General features: G+C 43.6%; 1 protein-coding gene across 2 annotated transcripts; it reads left to right on the top strand.

Moving 5' to 3' along the window:
- The first annotated feature begins 520 nt into the window (after positions 1 to 520).
- On the top strand, positions 521 to 17168 carry KHDRBS1 (KH RNA binding domain containing, signal transduction associated 1). 2 transcript variants are annotated; one of them, XM_069971337.1, is made up of 9 exons: positions 521 to 736; positions 10135 to 10262; positions 11216 to 11332; positions 11432 to 11578; positions 12078 to 12220; positions 13407 to 13602; positions 13769 to 13836; positions 14484 to 14542; positions 16546 to 17168. In XM_069971337.1, exons 1-9 carry the CDS (start codon positions 643 to 645, stop codon positions 16644 to 16646), a joined length of 1053 nt encoding a protein of 350 aa, XP_069827438.1. In that variant the 5' UTR covers positions 521 to 642; the 3' UTR covers positions 16647 to 17168. The 2 variants fall into 2 exon arrangements, with proteins under 2 accessions (XP_069827438.1, XP_069827440.1); XM_069971339.1 differs by having other exon boundaries at positions 522 to 736; positions 12102 to 12220.
- The last annotated feature ends 292 nt before the right edge of the window (positions 17169 to 17460 follow it).

The raw sequence follows: 17460 nt of genomic DNA, 5'->3' as shown, positions 1-17460 counted from the left end.
ATCACATAGTGTATGGACCTTACATTCTGCTTTGTCTGGTTATATACTTCATAATTACAAATCATGTTGGTGCTATATAAATGCATTTTATCATTATTATGGTCCCTGCCTTGAATTATCCTACAATCACATGTCTATTCTCCTTTTCTACTACTTATGTTCTTTTATCCTATTAATAACAGCAATATAACAGATTTCCAGTGGGGTCTTTGTTGGGGCCCTCACTACATAGCAGGTCTTCCCTTCAAACAATGCTGTAACACGTGGTACATCGTCTCCAGCGGCGACCAAGGCCACGGCCGGAAGAAGTTACGTTTTTGGACGCTAGGGGGTGAAATGACGCTAACATATTATGTAATGATGTCTCTATTACGGCCATAACAGACTGGAGACCGTATTTTTACAAAACATGCAATAGCGGGCACAAGTGGCCTACCCAAAATGGCGCCTGTACTGGAGACACTAGAGCTACCGCTGCGGATTGTAACGTGTCTTCCCCACCCCCTAACAGGAGGCGTGCCGTGACGTCACTTCCGCTGGGCGGGTCACCTTCTTTTCTTTTATCCATCGGGAAGGGAGCCATCGGCCGGACTCGGAGTTTAGGTTCGCTGCAGCGAGTTGTGTAACCAGCCATTGGATAACATGGAGTCCGAAACCAAGTATCTGCCCGAGCTGATGGCCGAGAAGGACAGCCTGGACCCGTCCTTTACACACGCCATGAGCCTGCTCTCCAGCGGTGAGTACGAGCGCGAGGTGGTCCCGGGAGAGGAGGCGTAGCTGTGGTGATAATAGCGACGTACAGTGGCGGGAAAGGCGTGAGGAGGGCCTGGGCCGGTGTATAGTCACGGCCTTGTGTGTGAGGTGATCCCGGGGTCCGGTGGGCTCTTCCATCTGTAGTAATGGGGGGGAGGTGATCCCGGGGTCTGGTGGGCTCTTCCATCTGTAGTAATGGGGGGAGGAGGTGATTCTGGGGTCTGGTGGGCTCTTCTATCTGTAGTATTGGTGGGGGGGAGGTGATTCTGGGGTCTGGTGGGCTCTTCTATCTGTAGTAATGGGGGGGGGGGGGTGATTCTGGGGTCTGGTGGGCTCTTCTCTTCTATCTGTAGTAATGGGGGGAGGGGAGGTGATCCCGGGGTCTGGTGGGCTCTTCCATCTGTAATAATGGGGGGAGGGGAGGTGATCCTGGGGTCTGGTGGGCTCTTCCATCTGTAGTAATGGGGGGGGGGGAGGTGATTCCGGGGTCTGGTGGGCTCTTCCATCTGTAGTAATGGGGGGGGGGGGGGGGGAGGTGATTCTGGGGTCTGGTGGGCTCTTCTCTTCTATCTGTAGTAATGGGGGGAGGGGAGGTGATCCCGGGGTCTGGTGGGCTCTTCCATCTGTAATAATGGGGGGAGGGGAGGTGATCCCGGGGTCTGGTGGGCTCTTCCATCTGTAGTAATGGGGGGGGGGAGGTGATTCCGGGGTCTGGTGGGCTCTTCTATCTGTAGTAACGGGGGGGGAGGTGATTCCGGGGTCTGGAGGGCTCTTCTATCTGTAGTAATGGGGGGGGGGGGAGGTGATTCCGGGGTCTGGTGGGCTCTTCTATCTGTAGTAATGGGGGGGGGGGGGGTGATTCTGGGGTCTGGTGGGCTCTTCCATCTGTAGTAATGGGGGGGGGGGGGAGGTAACCCTGTATTCAGACCACTCTCCTCTCTCCTCACAGCTTGTACTGCAGACAATGGCCGTCCATGTTATTGTACAGCTGATTCCCCACTAGTGGCTGCCCCTCCCCCAGTGAGTGCAGGGCTTTGAGGGGCTCTATGTAGCCTGGGGGTCATGTGACTATGGGCCCTATTCCATGGGATGATTATTGTTCGGATAATTGTTAAATCGTTTGGTTGAGTAGCAGTTAACGACGAATGAGAAATTGCTGAATGAGACCTGGACTTTTTTATTGCTCATTCACAAATTGTTCAAATGGAATAAAACATAGTTTGGTCGTTCGCAGTGGCGACGACAAGACGGCCGCAAGAACGAGCGTGGGTAACGGTTATCGCTCCTTGTAATTGGGTGAATGATTTCTGGACGTTCCCAATAGCGGTCGTTTGAGATCGATAACGGTTATCCGAACGATAATCTTCCCGTGGAATAGGGCCCTATCTCTGTGTTGGGGTCTTCAAGCTAAAGTAGGAAAATACAAGGTGGGAAAAGTTATTGGTTGTGACTTTCCAGAGAAAGTGATGCTACATGGGAGTATGATGGAGGGGACATGCTAAAAAGCATGAAGAAAAAGAATGATCATTATTTCCTATGGGGAAACATGTAAAATGTGGTTTAATTGGTTTTATTAGTGATAGACCCAGAATGAACGTCATTGTTCTGTAGTGCTCAGTGGACTGAGCGTATGTACCATAGACACCGATGTGTGATACCCTACCGTAGGGTATCGCACATCGGTATATACGCTCAGTCCACTGAGCACTACAGAACAATGCCGTTCATTCTGGGTCTATCTCACTAATAAAACTAATTAAAACCATATTTTACATGTTTCCCCATAGGAAATAATGATGATTCTTTTTCTTCATGCTTTTTGTTCATGCTTTTTAGTATGTCCCATAATGTAGTGTCCATTATGAGAGTATAATGTAGCGTCTACTATGAGTGGACATCCATTGGCTTCTTGTGGTGCTGACCGCTATCTCAGTGCATGCGGCCAGGGCTATCCTGCTATGTGGACTGTCCCCGCTGCTCAGTGCTTTATGCTTTTCTCTTGTCCCATCAATCCAGCTTGTGGTGACTACTAGGAGGAGTGGAGGACATGCAGAGGGGCAGCCAGACAGATGAGATTGGCTAGGAGTTTAGTGTCCATAGATTCCAAGGGGGGTATACTCGTATATTGGCCAGGATTTGCCCTGTATGGGGAGATAAGGAAGGAAGGTAGAGAGGTACACCATTGGGGCCACAGTCAAGTGTGTGTGTGTGTGATCCCCCGCGCACACTGCAAGACAATCATTGCTTCTAAATTGTTAAACGATCAATTGGGCAAATTATCGATTCATGTAAACGGACCATTAATCTGACAGATCTTCGAAGCCAAAACCAGGAACAGACTATAAACAAGGATCAGGTCATAAAGGAAAGACTGAGATCTATCCTCTTTTAAAATTCATTCTTGACTTTGGCTTCCAAAATGTGTCAGATTAAGCTTTCTGTGTAAACGCACCCTAACAATGAATGATCGCAAACAAGATTGTTTATCGTTAACCTGAATTCGTTCACCACATTACACAGAACAATGGTCGTTCGTTGCGATTGTAACTACAATCGTTTACTCCATCTGATCCCAGCAAAAGAAGGAACGATTTGGGAATACGGCGAACGAATGTAGAATTACAGCGAACAATGACTTTAGGGTCAGATCTGAATCAACGATCAATGAGGCACAAACAGTTTTTCGATCCTTGTCTGTAATAACTCAGGACGATTATCATTTGAATTTGAACGCTATAACGATTTTCCGCACGTTAATCGTCCCGTGTAATAGGGCCCTAAGCCGAAGCAGTGTCATATGTAACTTAGGTGCATAATATGTAGTACAATGAGTTTATTTGCAGGAGGAACACAAATGTGACTTGTTTGTTTCAGACCAGTCTCCCACTGTAGGAGAAGGGAGTAGTATTTTCTGGATAGGTAACTGGGTGGAGGAGACTGATCATTTTTAGTAATCATCCTGGGCCCTTTTTCCTAGTCGTTTCCATCATTAAAGGCTCAAGTTTTTTTTATCATTAACCTCACAGGTGAAATTACAATGAAACCTATACACTCACCGGCCACTTTATTAGGTAAACCATGCTAGTAATGGGTTGGACCCCCTTTTGCCTTCAGAACTGCCTCAATTCTTCGTGGCATAGATACAACAAGGTGCTGGAAGCATTCCTCAGAGATTTTGGTCCATATTGACATGATGGCATCACACAGTTGCCGCAGATTTGGCGGCTGCACATCCATGATGCAAATCTCCCGCTCCACCACATCCCAAAGATGCTCTATTGGATTGAGATCTGGTGACTGTGGAGGCCATTTGAGTACAGTGAACTCATTGTCATGTTCAAGAAACCAGTCTGAGATGATTCTAGCTTTATGACATGGCGCATTATCCTGCTGAAAGTAGCCATCAGATGTTGGGTACATTGTGGTCATAAAGGGATGGACATGGTCAGCAACAATACTCAGGTAGGCTGTGGCGTTGCAACGATGCTCAATTGGTACCAAGGGGCCCAAAGAGTGCCAAGAAAATATTCCCCACACCATGACACCACCACCACCAGCCTGAACCGTTCATACAAGGCAGGATGGATCCATGCTTTCATGTTGTTGACGCCAAATTCTGACCCTACCAATCCGAATGTCGCAGCAGAAATCGAGACTCATCAGACCAGGCAACGTTTTTCCAATCTTCTGCTGTCCAATTTCGATGAGCTTGTGCAAATTGTAGCCTCAGTTTCCTGTTCTTAGCTGAAAGGAGTGGCACCCGCTGTGGTCTTCTGCTGCTGTAGCCCATCTGCCTCAAAGTTGGATGTACTGTGCGTTCAGAGATGCTCTTCTGCCTACCTTGGTTGTAACGGTTGGCTATTTGAGTCACTGTTGCCTTTCTATCAGCTCGAACCAGTCTGCCCATTCTCCTCTGACCTCTGGCATCAACAAGGCATTTCCGCCCACAGAACTGCCGCTCACTGGATGTTTTTTCTTTTTCGGACCATTCTCTGTAAACCCTAGAGATGGTTGTGCGTGAAAATCCCAGTAGATCAGCAGTTTCTGAAATACTCAGACCAGCCCTTCTGGCACCAACAACCATGCCACGTTCAAAGGCACTCAAATCACCTTTCTTCCCTATACTGATGCTCTGTTTGAACTGCAGGAGATTGTCTTGACCATGTCTACATGCCTAAATGCACTGAGTTGCCGCCATGTGATTGGCTGATTAGAAATTAAGTGGTAACGTGCAGTTGGACAGGTGTACCTAATAAAGTGGCGGTGAGTGTATATAGATAGTAGAGAATGCACTATTTACAATAGGTGGTGGTCATGGCTCCCCTCTCACTGCACAGTGTATGCGCCTCCCATGTGGGTCAATGAGTCAGCTCCAGACTGTTTTCTGAAGACCATGTGGCTGCTGTAAAGTTTATTTATATCCCCGGCTTGGATAGCTGTCCCTGTGTTCATGTGCCTGAAATGGAACAGCAAAAAATTAAAACCAGAGACTGATTTTAAAGGAAAATCATTCAGTTTGGGAACCTGTGCTATGTACCTGTTGCTGCAGAGCTGCTCATTCCAGTGCCGGTCATCTTATTTCTTTCTTTGTTTAGTAGGAATATGTACCTAGACAAATGTGCTTACTAGTCTGTACAGTGCCCAGGGGGTGTTCCTCTGGACCAGCTGGCTTGTAGGTCCCCATCTAGTTATACATAAATGGCCACTTCTCTCTCCTTGGAGAGTCAGAGGGGTACAGTGCAGACGGGGCAGAGGAACACCATGGTGCACCTGACTGGTGTATTTCTTTAGGAACAGGTTCCTCAACAGCGTCACAGAGAATGAGAAGACCGGGGCTGGAATAAACTGCCCTGCAGCACCAGATACATATTAGCAGGTTCTTATGGTCAAACCTGCTGATGGTTTTTCTTTAAAGCGAATGTACCACCGCTACATCACACTTGTGATTTTTATATAGGTAGACCTGCACCACAATCCTTTTTTTGAACATCGTCCTGGTTCCCTCGCCCAGCGCCTGTATCACCGAGCACTGGCTGGGGTGACGCACTGAAGGCGGGCCTGCCTGCCCACCCCCAGTGTCACGGAACCCCCTCCCTTCTGTGACGCAGCTCCATTACAATTAGTGCAGTCACGTCAGAGGGAAGGGCCCATCTTCGCACACTAGGGGCGGGCCAGCCCCCCTCCAGTGCCTCACCCCAGCCGGTGCTCGTGATAGACTGGCGCAGTATGTGGGGACCGGGTCGCAGTTCAAAAAAGGACCATTGCATCGGCATCCCTGTGCTGCCACCAGTCTATCCATGTAAAAATAAAAAAAAAGCAATGTACTGATGGTACTTGTGATGTTGTAAACATTGGTTCCCTATAAAGCAGTCTATAAGGCACATGATGCATTGCATTTTTAAAGCATAGTAGACTGATAGAAAATGGTTTGTTTTGTTTTTTCCCATACATTCCCCCCCCCCCCCCCAGTAATTTACATGTTCGTCAGCACATTCTGTTGATGTAAATGGTGCTGCTAAGAAATACAACTTACCCCACAAAGAAACCATAATACAGCTGTGATGGAAACATAAGTGCTCTGGTTTGTGGAAGGAGGGGATGAAATGTCAGAGGTACCCCTCCTCAAAGGGATGGGGAGCAGAAAATCCCACCTTCTGTTTCCTTAGCCTCTGCTCCCTCCCTGTGCTTGCCTTACTGTATTGGACCCAGCCCCTTTTGTCTTAGGAGGTATATGTCTGTGACTAGAGCAGGGGGAAAGTGGAGTGATGTGAAGTAAGAAGTGATGGCTTCTCTGCTCGCTGGACATCTCATTTAAAGGAGAACAATCAGCTTGGGACACTGAGGATGATGGTATATCTCTTACCTTCCTCCTCAGCACTGTTCCTGTGCAGTTTCAATGTAGTCCTCTGTGCAGTAAGGCCGTTTGCAGCGCTGATCTGCCCCTGGCCGGCCCCTTCTAATGATTATCAGTGGAGCAGGCCTGTCGGGGGCAGGCTGGATCGGCGCTCTGGGTGTCGTCAGCGCTCCCAATGGCCTTACCTCACAGACTACATTGAAACTGCATGGGAACAGAGCTGAGGATGAAGGTAAGAGAGATACATCATCCTTAGTGCCTGAGAGAATAAAGTGTTTAAAACAGCAAATGGTCAGTTTCTCTGATCTTCAGAACACTTAAAGGGAAAAAAAGAGAGAAACCAGCCACTAAAGGGTCATGTAAATTATTCCTCTACTACCCTGTAAACAGCTGTGTGCCTTACCATTGAAGTACAGTGCAGATGTTCCTGACGCGTATGTGTGTGTATGTGTATATATATAATATATATGCCGGCAAGGTTACTTACTACACTAGTGAACATGTGACGGGGTTGTACAAGTTCCTATTATAGGAGAACTCCTTTAAATCAAATCAGTTAATGTGCGCAGATATTTCAGGCTGCATGTAATGTTTACCCTGTGTGGCCGTGTACAGGCAGCTGGTCCGTTCTAGTGTTCCTAATCTATTGCCTGACTGAAGGGACAGCTATGATCAGTAGCGGCATCTGTAGGTCTAGGGTAGCCCCCTGTTACTTGTATGATTTGCTGGCCTTGTACTGCATCCATGTTTTGTTTTCCTCTTGAATGCTGAGCAGTCATGTAAAAATAAGTAGATTTTCCAGGAATGAGACAGACATGGCTGCATAGGACAGAGCTGTCCCGGTGATGTGTAATGGAAGCGAGGTCTGTCTAATCGCATCTGGTTATCTGAACAGTCTGATGGGATCAGCTGCGTATTTTTAGCCCCGTCTTTATGCGCCTCATTCATTGTCCTGATGTCCGTTCATCTCTGACAACTGCATCCTCCCTAGTGGGGTTAGTGTTGATTTTCGCTCCTATCAGGCCAAATCTATGATGTGAGGGTTGCACACAGCAGCACTTTGTTCTGTGGTAAGCTGCTGGAGCCTCCATGATGATCCCCTCCCTCCCAGAGCAGCTGTTCTTTGTCTGCCAGCATGTGTGGTCTTCTTTCATGGCTGGTCACACTCACAGTATATTCTGTAGACTGGCTGTATACGTTGTGCACACGGTCATACACTATAGCAAGTTGTGGTTTATTGAGGTGACGATTGATTCTTTAAGTGCAAGTTTTCTAAGTATTTATTTGCAGACTGTTTTATGGCATGTAAGATGACTGGGTAGGGAAGAATTTGTGTTATTCCGTACCTGGCACAGACAGTGCTGTGCTTATTCATTACATGGGGAGTGTAGGGTTGGCTGTAACCGCTCCTTTCTATGGATTGAGCTAGTGCAGATGTAGACAGCCCTTGGGGTGTATTTACACACAGCTGATTTGTGCCACAATTTTCTGGAATTTTATTAATATTTCAGATAGGGATACAGAGCAATTCCTGGTTGTGCAACAGATGTGTATATTTTTTTTTTTTTGCAATGCTGGGGGTCAGGGTAAGTTGCAATGTGGCCCTATTCACTTGTATGAGAGGAGTTGTGTGACAGTGGTTCCTGGTCGCACTGCTGGGAATTGCCAAGTCATGTGGCCTTGGCCTTATATTAAATATCTTAATTTATATAATTGAAACTGATTTTCAGTTCAAGAAATTAGCACAATATTTCAAGAGTGGTCTCAGATTGCTTCTGCAAGTAGAGACTCAAGCCCCTTTACACAGGCAGATTATTTGTGAGAAGCATTGCCAAAAACTTTGTGTTAAGGTTTCGGCATTCTGCAATAGAGCAAGAAAATGCCACTTCCATTTTTTTTTATTTCTCCGTTTTCTAATTTTCATGTTTAAAGTGACTGTACCACCAGGACCAAGCAGAAGCACTGGAGGCGGGCCAAGCCACCCTTAGTGGGAGTAAACCCCCGCCCCTCTATGATAGGGTTCCATTGATTCTAATAGAGTCGCGTCATGGAGGGGCTGGGGTTTCCTCCCACTAAGGGTAGGTTGGCCCGCCTCCAGTGCTTCTTTCTGGGCCTGGTGGTACAGTCACTTTAACAGCTTTTAGTGACATGCTTTACAGCAACCCTCATGGACACAGTGATCATCTCCAGACCCTGTTCTTTGTATGGGAAACATTTGTGACCATGCTCTGTGAGCTTATTCCACAGGGGAGATGGAGGGCTGAGGTGTGAGCAGCAGCTGTGCTGTGTATCTGTAATGTATATACTGCTGTCTCCTCACTGTACTCCTATCTGGGTTGATAAGAAGGGCTAGAATGAAAACAGCAAGCTTTCAGGATTTTTTTATACATAGTAAAATGGAAAATTAGAAAAGAAATTCTTAAATGTTAACCATACAAAATTATTTAAACTCTCATTTTCTGATGGCACTTTCCCTTTAAAGGAGAACTATCAGCAGGTTAGAGGAATGTAACCTGCTGATATGTCCCTATACCGCATGGGGCACTGAGGATGAAGGTAAGTTCTTACCTTGACCTCGGCGACATATTTGGGAATTTTTATAGTTTGAGGATCAAGTTAAGCAAATGTTCATCCTCAGCGCCCTGTGTTAAATAGGGACATATCGGCAGGTTAGAGGCTTGTAACCTGCTGATAGTTTCCCTTTTAAGTGTCAGGCTACAATATTGTCAGCATGGGTTGTCCTGGACCATTGTAACTTGAGACCATACTTGATGTGTACAATGCTACAGTACAAATCAGTGACACATGAGAATGGCTAGATGGTCCAACCAGTAAGTGCCCATTTTACTGGTAAAACCCCAGTATTACTGAAGTGCAGTCACCTATTGGCTTTATAGGAGCGCCTTCCTATAGTATAGTGTGGTACTACATGTTCTGTACTACTTTACCTTTTTGGACACCAAGGGATTGTGGCTCCTTTTTATTTTTCGAGGACCCTGCTTTTTCTAAACCTGACTCTAAAAAAAAAAAAAAAAAAAATCACAGCATGGTCATCCTGAAACTTGGGGTACCCCTGTATATGTATACAGTGAACTGCTCTGGTAAATAAGAAATTCTTGTGGTCATGCTCGGTGATCTTTACATAAGTCATTCTACAGGGAGTAGTGAGCAGCAGCTATTCTGTTCACCTCTGTCACTCTACTGTAGTCCTGTCTGTATATAAGAACAGGAAGTCTCAACTTAAAGGATATTGCAGCCCTTTTATGCTTCTGATATGTTGCTGCCCTGGCTGTGGAGCGGTCACTGCTGAGACGAGTTCATCTCCGAAGTGGAGGTGGGCGGCTCTAGAGATGCCGTAGGAGGCCGTCAGGGGAGCCTGGAACGGTAAGAATAATGTTCCATGTCCGAGCAACATATCAAGAGTTTAAAATGGCTGTAATACCCCTTTTAAAGAAAATGTCTAGCTTGGATTTTCTTTCACTGGTTACAGACTGATACTGAATGCATCTTTTGAATTTCTGTTGCAGAAATTGAAAGACTAAAGAAGGGAGGCGAACCCAAGAAGGATGAAGAAGACACATATTTAGACTTGTTTTCTCACAAGAACATGAAACTGAAAGAGCGAATCTTGATTCCAGTCAAACTGTACCCTAAAGTGAGTAGTGTGTTTTTGGGTTTTTTTCTGCACTACAAGTTGCATTAAAAGTTGTTTTAAGGGGTTTCCAGATTGACTAAAATTGATCTCTAGCATCCTAGCATCCTCACGGATCAGTTCTACACCCCTTTCATTTCATTTGTGGCTGCACCTAGTATTACTGTTTAATTATGGAGCTATTCCTAGTGCCAAAAGAATGATGCATGGCTATCAATTGTAAAAAGAATTAAATTCTTTTAAGGTGCAGGGTAAATACACTGATGCCTCTTCCAAATCAGCCACTTCAGGTTATGCAGTCACCATTTACTATTAAAAAAAAAAATTACTTAAAGTGTTGTAGTAACAGTTTTATTTGCAGATTTTTTTCCAAAATTTCCTAACCGCATGCCCTTCCCACTCACCTGATCTCACCCTGTGTGACAGTATTTTTTTTTCTGCATTTTGTAGCAATTAAAGCTAACGCACTGCACTTGGGCAGTCATCACATACTGTGTTCTGCATTGAGGATACGTTCACACGTAGCAAAGGTGGCGTAATTCTCCGCTACTGAATGCCGCCAGCCTCCCTGTCGTAATGACAGTCTGTGGGAGGCTCAAGCGCCTCCTCTTTCGGCAATGAAGAATGAACATGTTCATTCTTGAGTGCGGAGAGAGGAGCCGCTTGAGCCTCCCATAGACAGTTATGACAGGGAGGCTGGCAGCATTCAGTAGCGAAGAATTACGCCACCTTTGCTACGTGTGAACGTAGCCTAATGATGCAATTTTGCCATGAACAGTGTAATTGCGGTAAAAATGTTGAGTCAAAATCATGGCAGAAAATTGCACTATTTTACAGCAAACCCTACCCAAACTGGAGAATAGTGGTGTTGTCTCTAGAAGATATTGCCCATATGTGCATTTATTAAATTTTTTTACTTTCTATAGATTTATTTTGGCTTGTATTTCTTTTCCTAGTTTAACTTTGTTGGTAAGATCTTGGGTCCACAAGGCAATACCATCAAGAGGCTGCAGGAAGAGACTGGAGCAAAAATTTCTGTGTTGGGGAAGGGATCAATGCGGGATAAAGCTAAGGTATGTTTCCTGCTGATCGCAATCCATAAGAAGTCTGTGGGTGGTCCATTACCTTTCCAACTTTGTCTTATTAACATACCCTATTAATACTTTTTTTAGGAGGAAGAACTACGAAAGGGGGGAGACCCAAAATATAGTCACTTGAACATGGATCTTCATGTTTTCATTGAAGTTTTTGGCCCGCCCTGTGAGGCATATACCCGAATGGCACATGCAATGGAGGAAGTCAAGAAGTTTTTGGTGCCGGTATGTAGATTCTTGTGCAGACATTACTTTTACTTTACCATTTCTAAATGAAACTCTTTATATTGTAGCTAAAGGTATGGTATATACAAATTGCTGCTTTTATAGTAAATCCAAGTATTTTAAGTTTGTCTATGTTCCTGTGTTTTTGTCAGCAGTTAGGAATGTGAATTGCAGCTGACAGATTCCCTTTAAATGCATTACATCAGACTCATTTTTGAGATTCAGGTGGTTTCTGAACACTTATGATGGGTACGCTTTAAGTCTATAGGACACAATTGCTTGAACAGTCCTTTCCGCAACACTTCTGCTTGGGGAAAGTTGTTTTCCCAAAACAAGTATTCACTGCAGAGCTGGTAAGCTCACCGTCTGAACTACACAGTGGTGCAGTTAATGAAAATGGGAGAACGGATTTGGACGTGCTTGCTGATTTGTCCTTTTTCTTAAAAGTACCGTATTTTAATTGTCAAAACCCCATGTATATGTTCACGTTTGCTCACAGGATATGATGGATGATATTTGTCAGGAGCAATTTTTGGAGTTGTCATATCTGAATGGAGCCCCACCAGAGACCGCCCGTGGAGGAAGAGGAGGACCTGTGCGTGGTAGAGGAGGAGCACCCCCTACTGCAGCTCCACCATCAAGGTATTGTGCTGTGACGTTCTCATCTACTTTCATGTATGTTCTACAGTAGTTTTGAGTTTGTCTCGTAGTCCTAAATTTACATCCATAGCGCACAGAGCACACTGCATCATATAACTTTACCCTTAATGGGATTGTCCGGGTTTATAAAACTGATTTATAAAAATATCCACAGGGGTATGCCGCAAGAGGGAAAAGTTTTTCAACTCAACTGGTGTCAAAAAGTAATTCAGTATCGGTGGGCACTAACGTCACTTTAGACCCTTGCCCATAAGGGCAAGCGATCTCCATCCAGGATGCTCCATTTAAAGGACTGCTGGATGAAGATGATTGACAGCCGCTTGCTGACGCACTTGAGGCCCTGTCCAATTAGTTTTGTCACTGTGATATGTCAAAAGTTTTTATTAAAGGGGTTATCTGGACAGCAGAGAAAGTCCTACCTCTTCTGCTCTCCGGTGCTCCTCTTCCTCCTGCTGACCATCACTGGTGATAACTTCTGAGACGAAAGGGGAGCGGGAGCCCCAGAGTTGGAAGGGAGAAGTGGAACACGAGGAAGCAGAAGGAGCAGGACTCCTTTAAAGCACAACTGCATTAAGTACTTGAACGATTAAGTTTTTTTTGCCCTTCAGGAAGTGGTGTAGTCTTTTCAGTCTGACACAGTGCTCTCTGCTGCCACCCTTTTGTCTGTATCAGGAACTGTCCAGAGCAGTAGCAAATCCCCATAGAAAACTTCTTCAGCTTTGAACAGTTCATGTCACAGAAGTGCACATGGAGTATCCCTTTAATGCCTGATTGGTGGGAATGCTCATATAGGACACCTGCTGCCGCATCAACACCATACAAAGATAACAGTGCCGTAAACCCCGGACCATCTACTAAATAGCGGTGTGGGTTCCTGCAGTTTAGATCCCATTTTAGTCATAAATTTCTAGGTACATAATACAGGGGTTGTTGACTCTGTAAACGGGACTAGTGCTTGGTTACAAGAGCATTTTTGTGTAAAGTCTAAATTAAGAAGCGGTATGTTTAGAGGGATTGTGACGCAGCAGTTCTGTACAGAAGTCCTTAGCCACTGATACTAAGAATATACAAGGCTGACATGTAGCTCAAAAGCAAGCAGCATGGTAACCATGAACAGCATGCACAAATTATACTTTTTCATAGTGTGTTTTCTTTCTTTCCATTTTAGAGGAAGAGCTGGCCCTATACGCCCACTTGTTCCAAGGGGAGCCCCAGGAAGAGGATCAATTTCACGTGGTGGTAGTGTTAGCCGAAGTGTAGCACCTGCACCCGCAACCAGGGGAGCACCTTCTAGCAGGGCTCGGGCTGGTTCTATCCAGAGGATTTCTCTGCCACCACCTGCACCCGAAGCCTATGATGACTATGTAAGTAGATGAATAAGCGTTAACTACACAGCTTTTAAAGGGAGGAACATTTTGGAAATTGAGACTTCCATGCAATGGTATATTCTGGGTCCTGAAGTGGCTGTCACTTTATTGTACCAGTCTTTATAAAATCGTATGCTTTTTTTTTTTTTTTTTTTTTGTGCAGGGCTACGATGATGCATATGCAGAGCCAAGCTATGAGGCTTATGAGAGCTACTACAGCCAGAGCCCAGGGTAAGCTTATTTCAAGCCAAGACTGACATAAACCTATGTATTTCTGTAGGAAATATTCACTTTGGTTCCAGTATTTAAGTAATTGTTGGAATAATAATGCAAGTTAAAAATTTTAATTTTTAAACACCATTAAAATCTCACACTTCTGTGTTCCTTTAGGACAGGGCACTACTATTTCTATCATGAATTTACTTTAACTGCCTAGGCATGGTAGAAATAGTGTTTTCAGAGTGGTGGCTGACCAAATTTTCTAAAAAAATAAAAGGGTTTTCAGGCATCAGGCTTGTCTTGGAGCATAAATTTTGACTTCTAACGTAGATGTTGTATTTAGTATAACACTGTGCCTGATCCTAATCTAAAACTTCAGTATATTAGTGATATATGAGCAGTTTTAAATTGTCTGTTCCAGCTATTGGCTAGTAATGGGTACAGCTATAGAATCATTAACACAACCATTTTGCTTAAGGGAACACGCAGTATATAGTTTTGGGGAATTCCTTAGAACCCTTTAACCTTATAGACCTTTGCACCTTTAATTCTTTGCAAACAAAAAAGGTAACAGTAAGCTAGATGTTGCTTCTGTAGTACTGCAGTAAAGCTCCTAAAAAGCAAATAAAAAAACTAATGTATGAAATGTCTTTGTTTAGGGATACAGAGTATTATGACTATGGACATGGTGAGGGTCCAGAATCTTATGAAACCTATGGTAAGTGTTTCCTTTTTACAGAAATGAGCGGTTAACAAAATATTGCTATGGTCATTTAACACCTTAATCCATAATCAAGTACATGTGATTTTTGCAGTTAAGGGTGTATGGAGTGGGTGCTGGACTCAAGCCCGCTCCATATCCAGAATCTCCCAGTCCAAGGCCCCTGCTAATAGCTGGCACAGAGGTCTTTTCGAGGCCTCTGGCTGTCATGACTCTTGATCTAGCCGCTGTACCAACACAGTGCAGATCTAATGGATCAGTTAAGTTTTGTTTATATAAACCCCTTCCTTTAATAAAGACAACTCTGCCCCTTTTTCCTATTTAAAAAAAAAAACAAAATGTTAAGAATTTGGTATTACTGCACGCTGAATTATCGTATTCCTTATACTGCACAGTCAACAGCTTAAGTACAAAAAGGCAAAAGTAAAATATTGCTCATCTTTGATCACATCATAGGAAATGGATTTAGAAGTGTTAAAAACAAAAAACATGCATGCAAAAGTGGTATGGATGAAAACTACAGAACTCCACAAAAAAGATCCCTGTCAGCCCAGCAGACTGAAAAATATAATTACAGGTTATTTATAACTATTATAAATTTCCATAACGTTGCGCCAATGTGACAATCCCCTTTAACCCCTTAACGACCGTAGGCGTACATTTACACCTCCGCTGCCTGTGCCTTAACGTAGGAGGGTGTAAATGTATGCCCTGGAGTGGTCCCGGGCTATGAAGTGGGCTCACGAGATGAGCTTGCTCCATAGCCAGTGAGGACCAGCTGCTATCTGCAGCCAGGCCCTCACCCTTAATGGTGGGCTGCCATCACACTGCTTGCCATTAACCCCTTTAAACACCGCAGCATTTAAGTATAAGTGACCGAAGGATCTCCAGTCACTTATCGATCAGGGCCCCGCAGACACTCATTTCCTGACTGCCGGAGGTATACAGCTTACCTCCATGCAGTCTTCTGTTCAGTCTGCCACAGGCAGGCTCTATCAGAAGATTGCAGACAACACTGTTCCCTGCTATGCTGTGGCATAGCAGGGATCAGTTTCTGAAATGTATGTATGCGAGTTTCCTAAGGGGACTATAAGTGTAAATAAATGTTTTACAAAATGCCCCAAAGCCCCTCCCCCAATAAAAGTAAAAATCACACATCCCTTCCCATTTTATTCATAGAACACATAAAAATAAAGTTAATTAACATATAATACACCGTAGCGTGCGTAATCGTACTTTCCAATAAAATAAAACAATACTATTCCCACACTGTGTAAACAAAAATGTTCAAGAATGTTTTGTTTTGATATTTTATGTATAAAAAAATGTAATAAAGCGATCAATACATCTGATATAGAAAAAATACTAATAAAAAACTATAGATCATGATGCAAAAAAATGACATCCCATACGACCCTGTAGGTGAAAAAATAAATGCGCTATAGGATTTGCAATAGAGCCATTTTAAATATACCTATTTGCAAAAACGTTAGAATACCTAGTAAACATGCATATCGCTGTGTTCAGACTGACCTATATAACAGAGAAAATGTCAGTTTTACCACAAAGTGCATTACGTAAACATGGAAGCCCCCCAAAATTTGCAGAATCACATTTTTTGACCCAAGTTCACCCCATAAATGATTTTCGGGGTTCAGTCATTCATTTTATAGCAGATTGAAAGCTGCCATTACAAAGTACACCTGTTCCTGAATAAAAGAACAAGCCCTCACATGGCCCTGTAGGTGGAAAAATGGAAGAGTTATGGGTCTTAGAAGGCGAGGAGGAAAAAACAAAACTGCTAAGTGACAATTGGCCCGGACCTTAAGGGGTTAAACATTGTTTTTAAATGCTTTGTGGTCTAAAGTGGGTTCCCTATTTCCCCCTCTGCACTTTTCTGTAAGGAAATGATATATACATTTTTTTTTTATTTTTGCCAGGTACAGGCAGTTGTGAATAAAATGTTTGTTCATGTCTTTTGCCATGTTGTTGTTTTGTAGGACAAGACAATTGGAATGGTTCCCGGCCTTCCTTGAAAGTACCATCTTCTCACCCAGCTAAAGGCAGTGCCTACAGAGACCACCCATACAGGCGCTTCTAAGATTGCCACTCCTCCAATTATTACTGATTATCTTGTGTCCAAGGACTTCCTGTTCCTTATCCCACAACACAAGTAAATTCTTTGTGCTCTGTGACTCCTTTTTTTTTTTTTTTTCCCCCTCTCCTACCCCGTACTTCCTTAATCTAACCCGACCTCTCCCTCATAGGAAACGCTTTTAAAATTGGTGAATACAAAATATCCATTTGAGGATATTTAGACCCATTTTATTTTCGTTGTTAACAAAACACAAAACAAAAAAAAAAAAAACTTTAAACGTAAATGCTTTTCATGTAAAATGAGTTAAATAGTAGGCTAAGTGACTTTGTTTGACAATGAAGGTTACTAACAAAGTTTAGTGTTAGCTGTAGACTGTCCTGAACCAAGCTGCATTTCAATATTCCATTTTTATTTTTTATTTGAGCTAAACCGTTCTTAGCTGTAATATTGTTTGCTGTCTAAAAAATCCAAGCAGTTGACTTTGTAATTATAATCCAAGTTATGTTATTAAACCTTATGGACAAATCTCTTGTTAGTGTTTTATTCACTTCTACTCAAATAGGGTGTAAAATTAACTTTAAAAAGTTAAACGATCCATTATGGCTTTGACCAATGTAGGCAAGTGTTCCTTTTTTTTTTTTTTATACTATTGTTTTTTAGATTGGGAAATCTCCCTAGGTAGTCCTGTTACTAATCTAGTAATAAAATGGTAGGTTCACAGAGCAGCAGTCAGCATTTTGGTGTAAAGTATTCTAACTGATAGAATGATAGATGAAATCCCTGATGGATGTGTGTAATACTAAATAGTTTTGAATGG

This window comes from Dendropsophus ebraccatus, chromosome 5 (genome assembly GCF_027789765.1).
Source record: "Dendropsophus ebraccatus isolate aDenEbr1 chromosome 5, aDenEbr1.pat, whole genome shotgun sequence".
NCBI classification, from domain to species: domain Eukaryota; kingdom Metazoa; phylum Chordata; class Amphibia; order Anura; family Hylidae; genus Dendropsophus; species Dendropsophus ebraccatus.
Note: the sequence above shows the minus strand (reverse complement) of the source record. Positions and strands in the feature narration are given on the sequence as shown.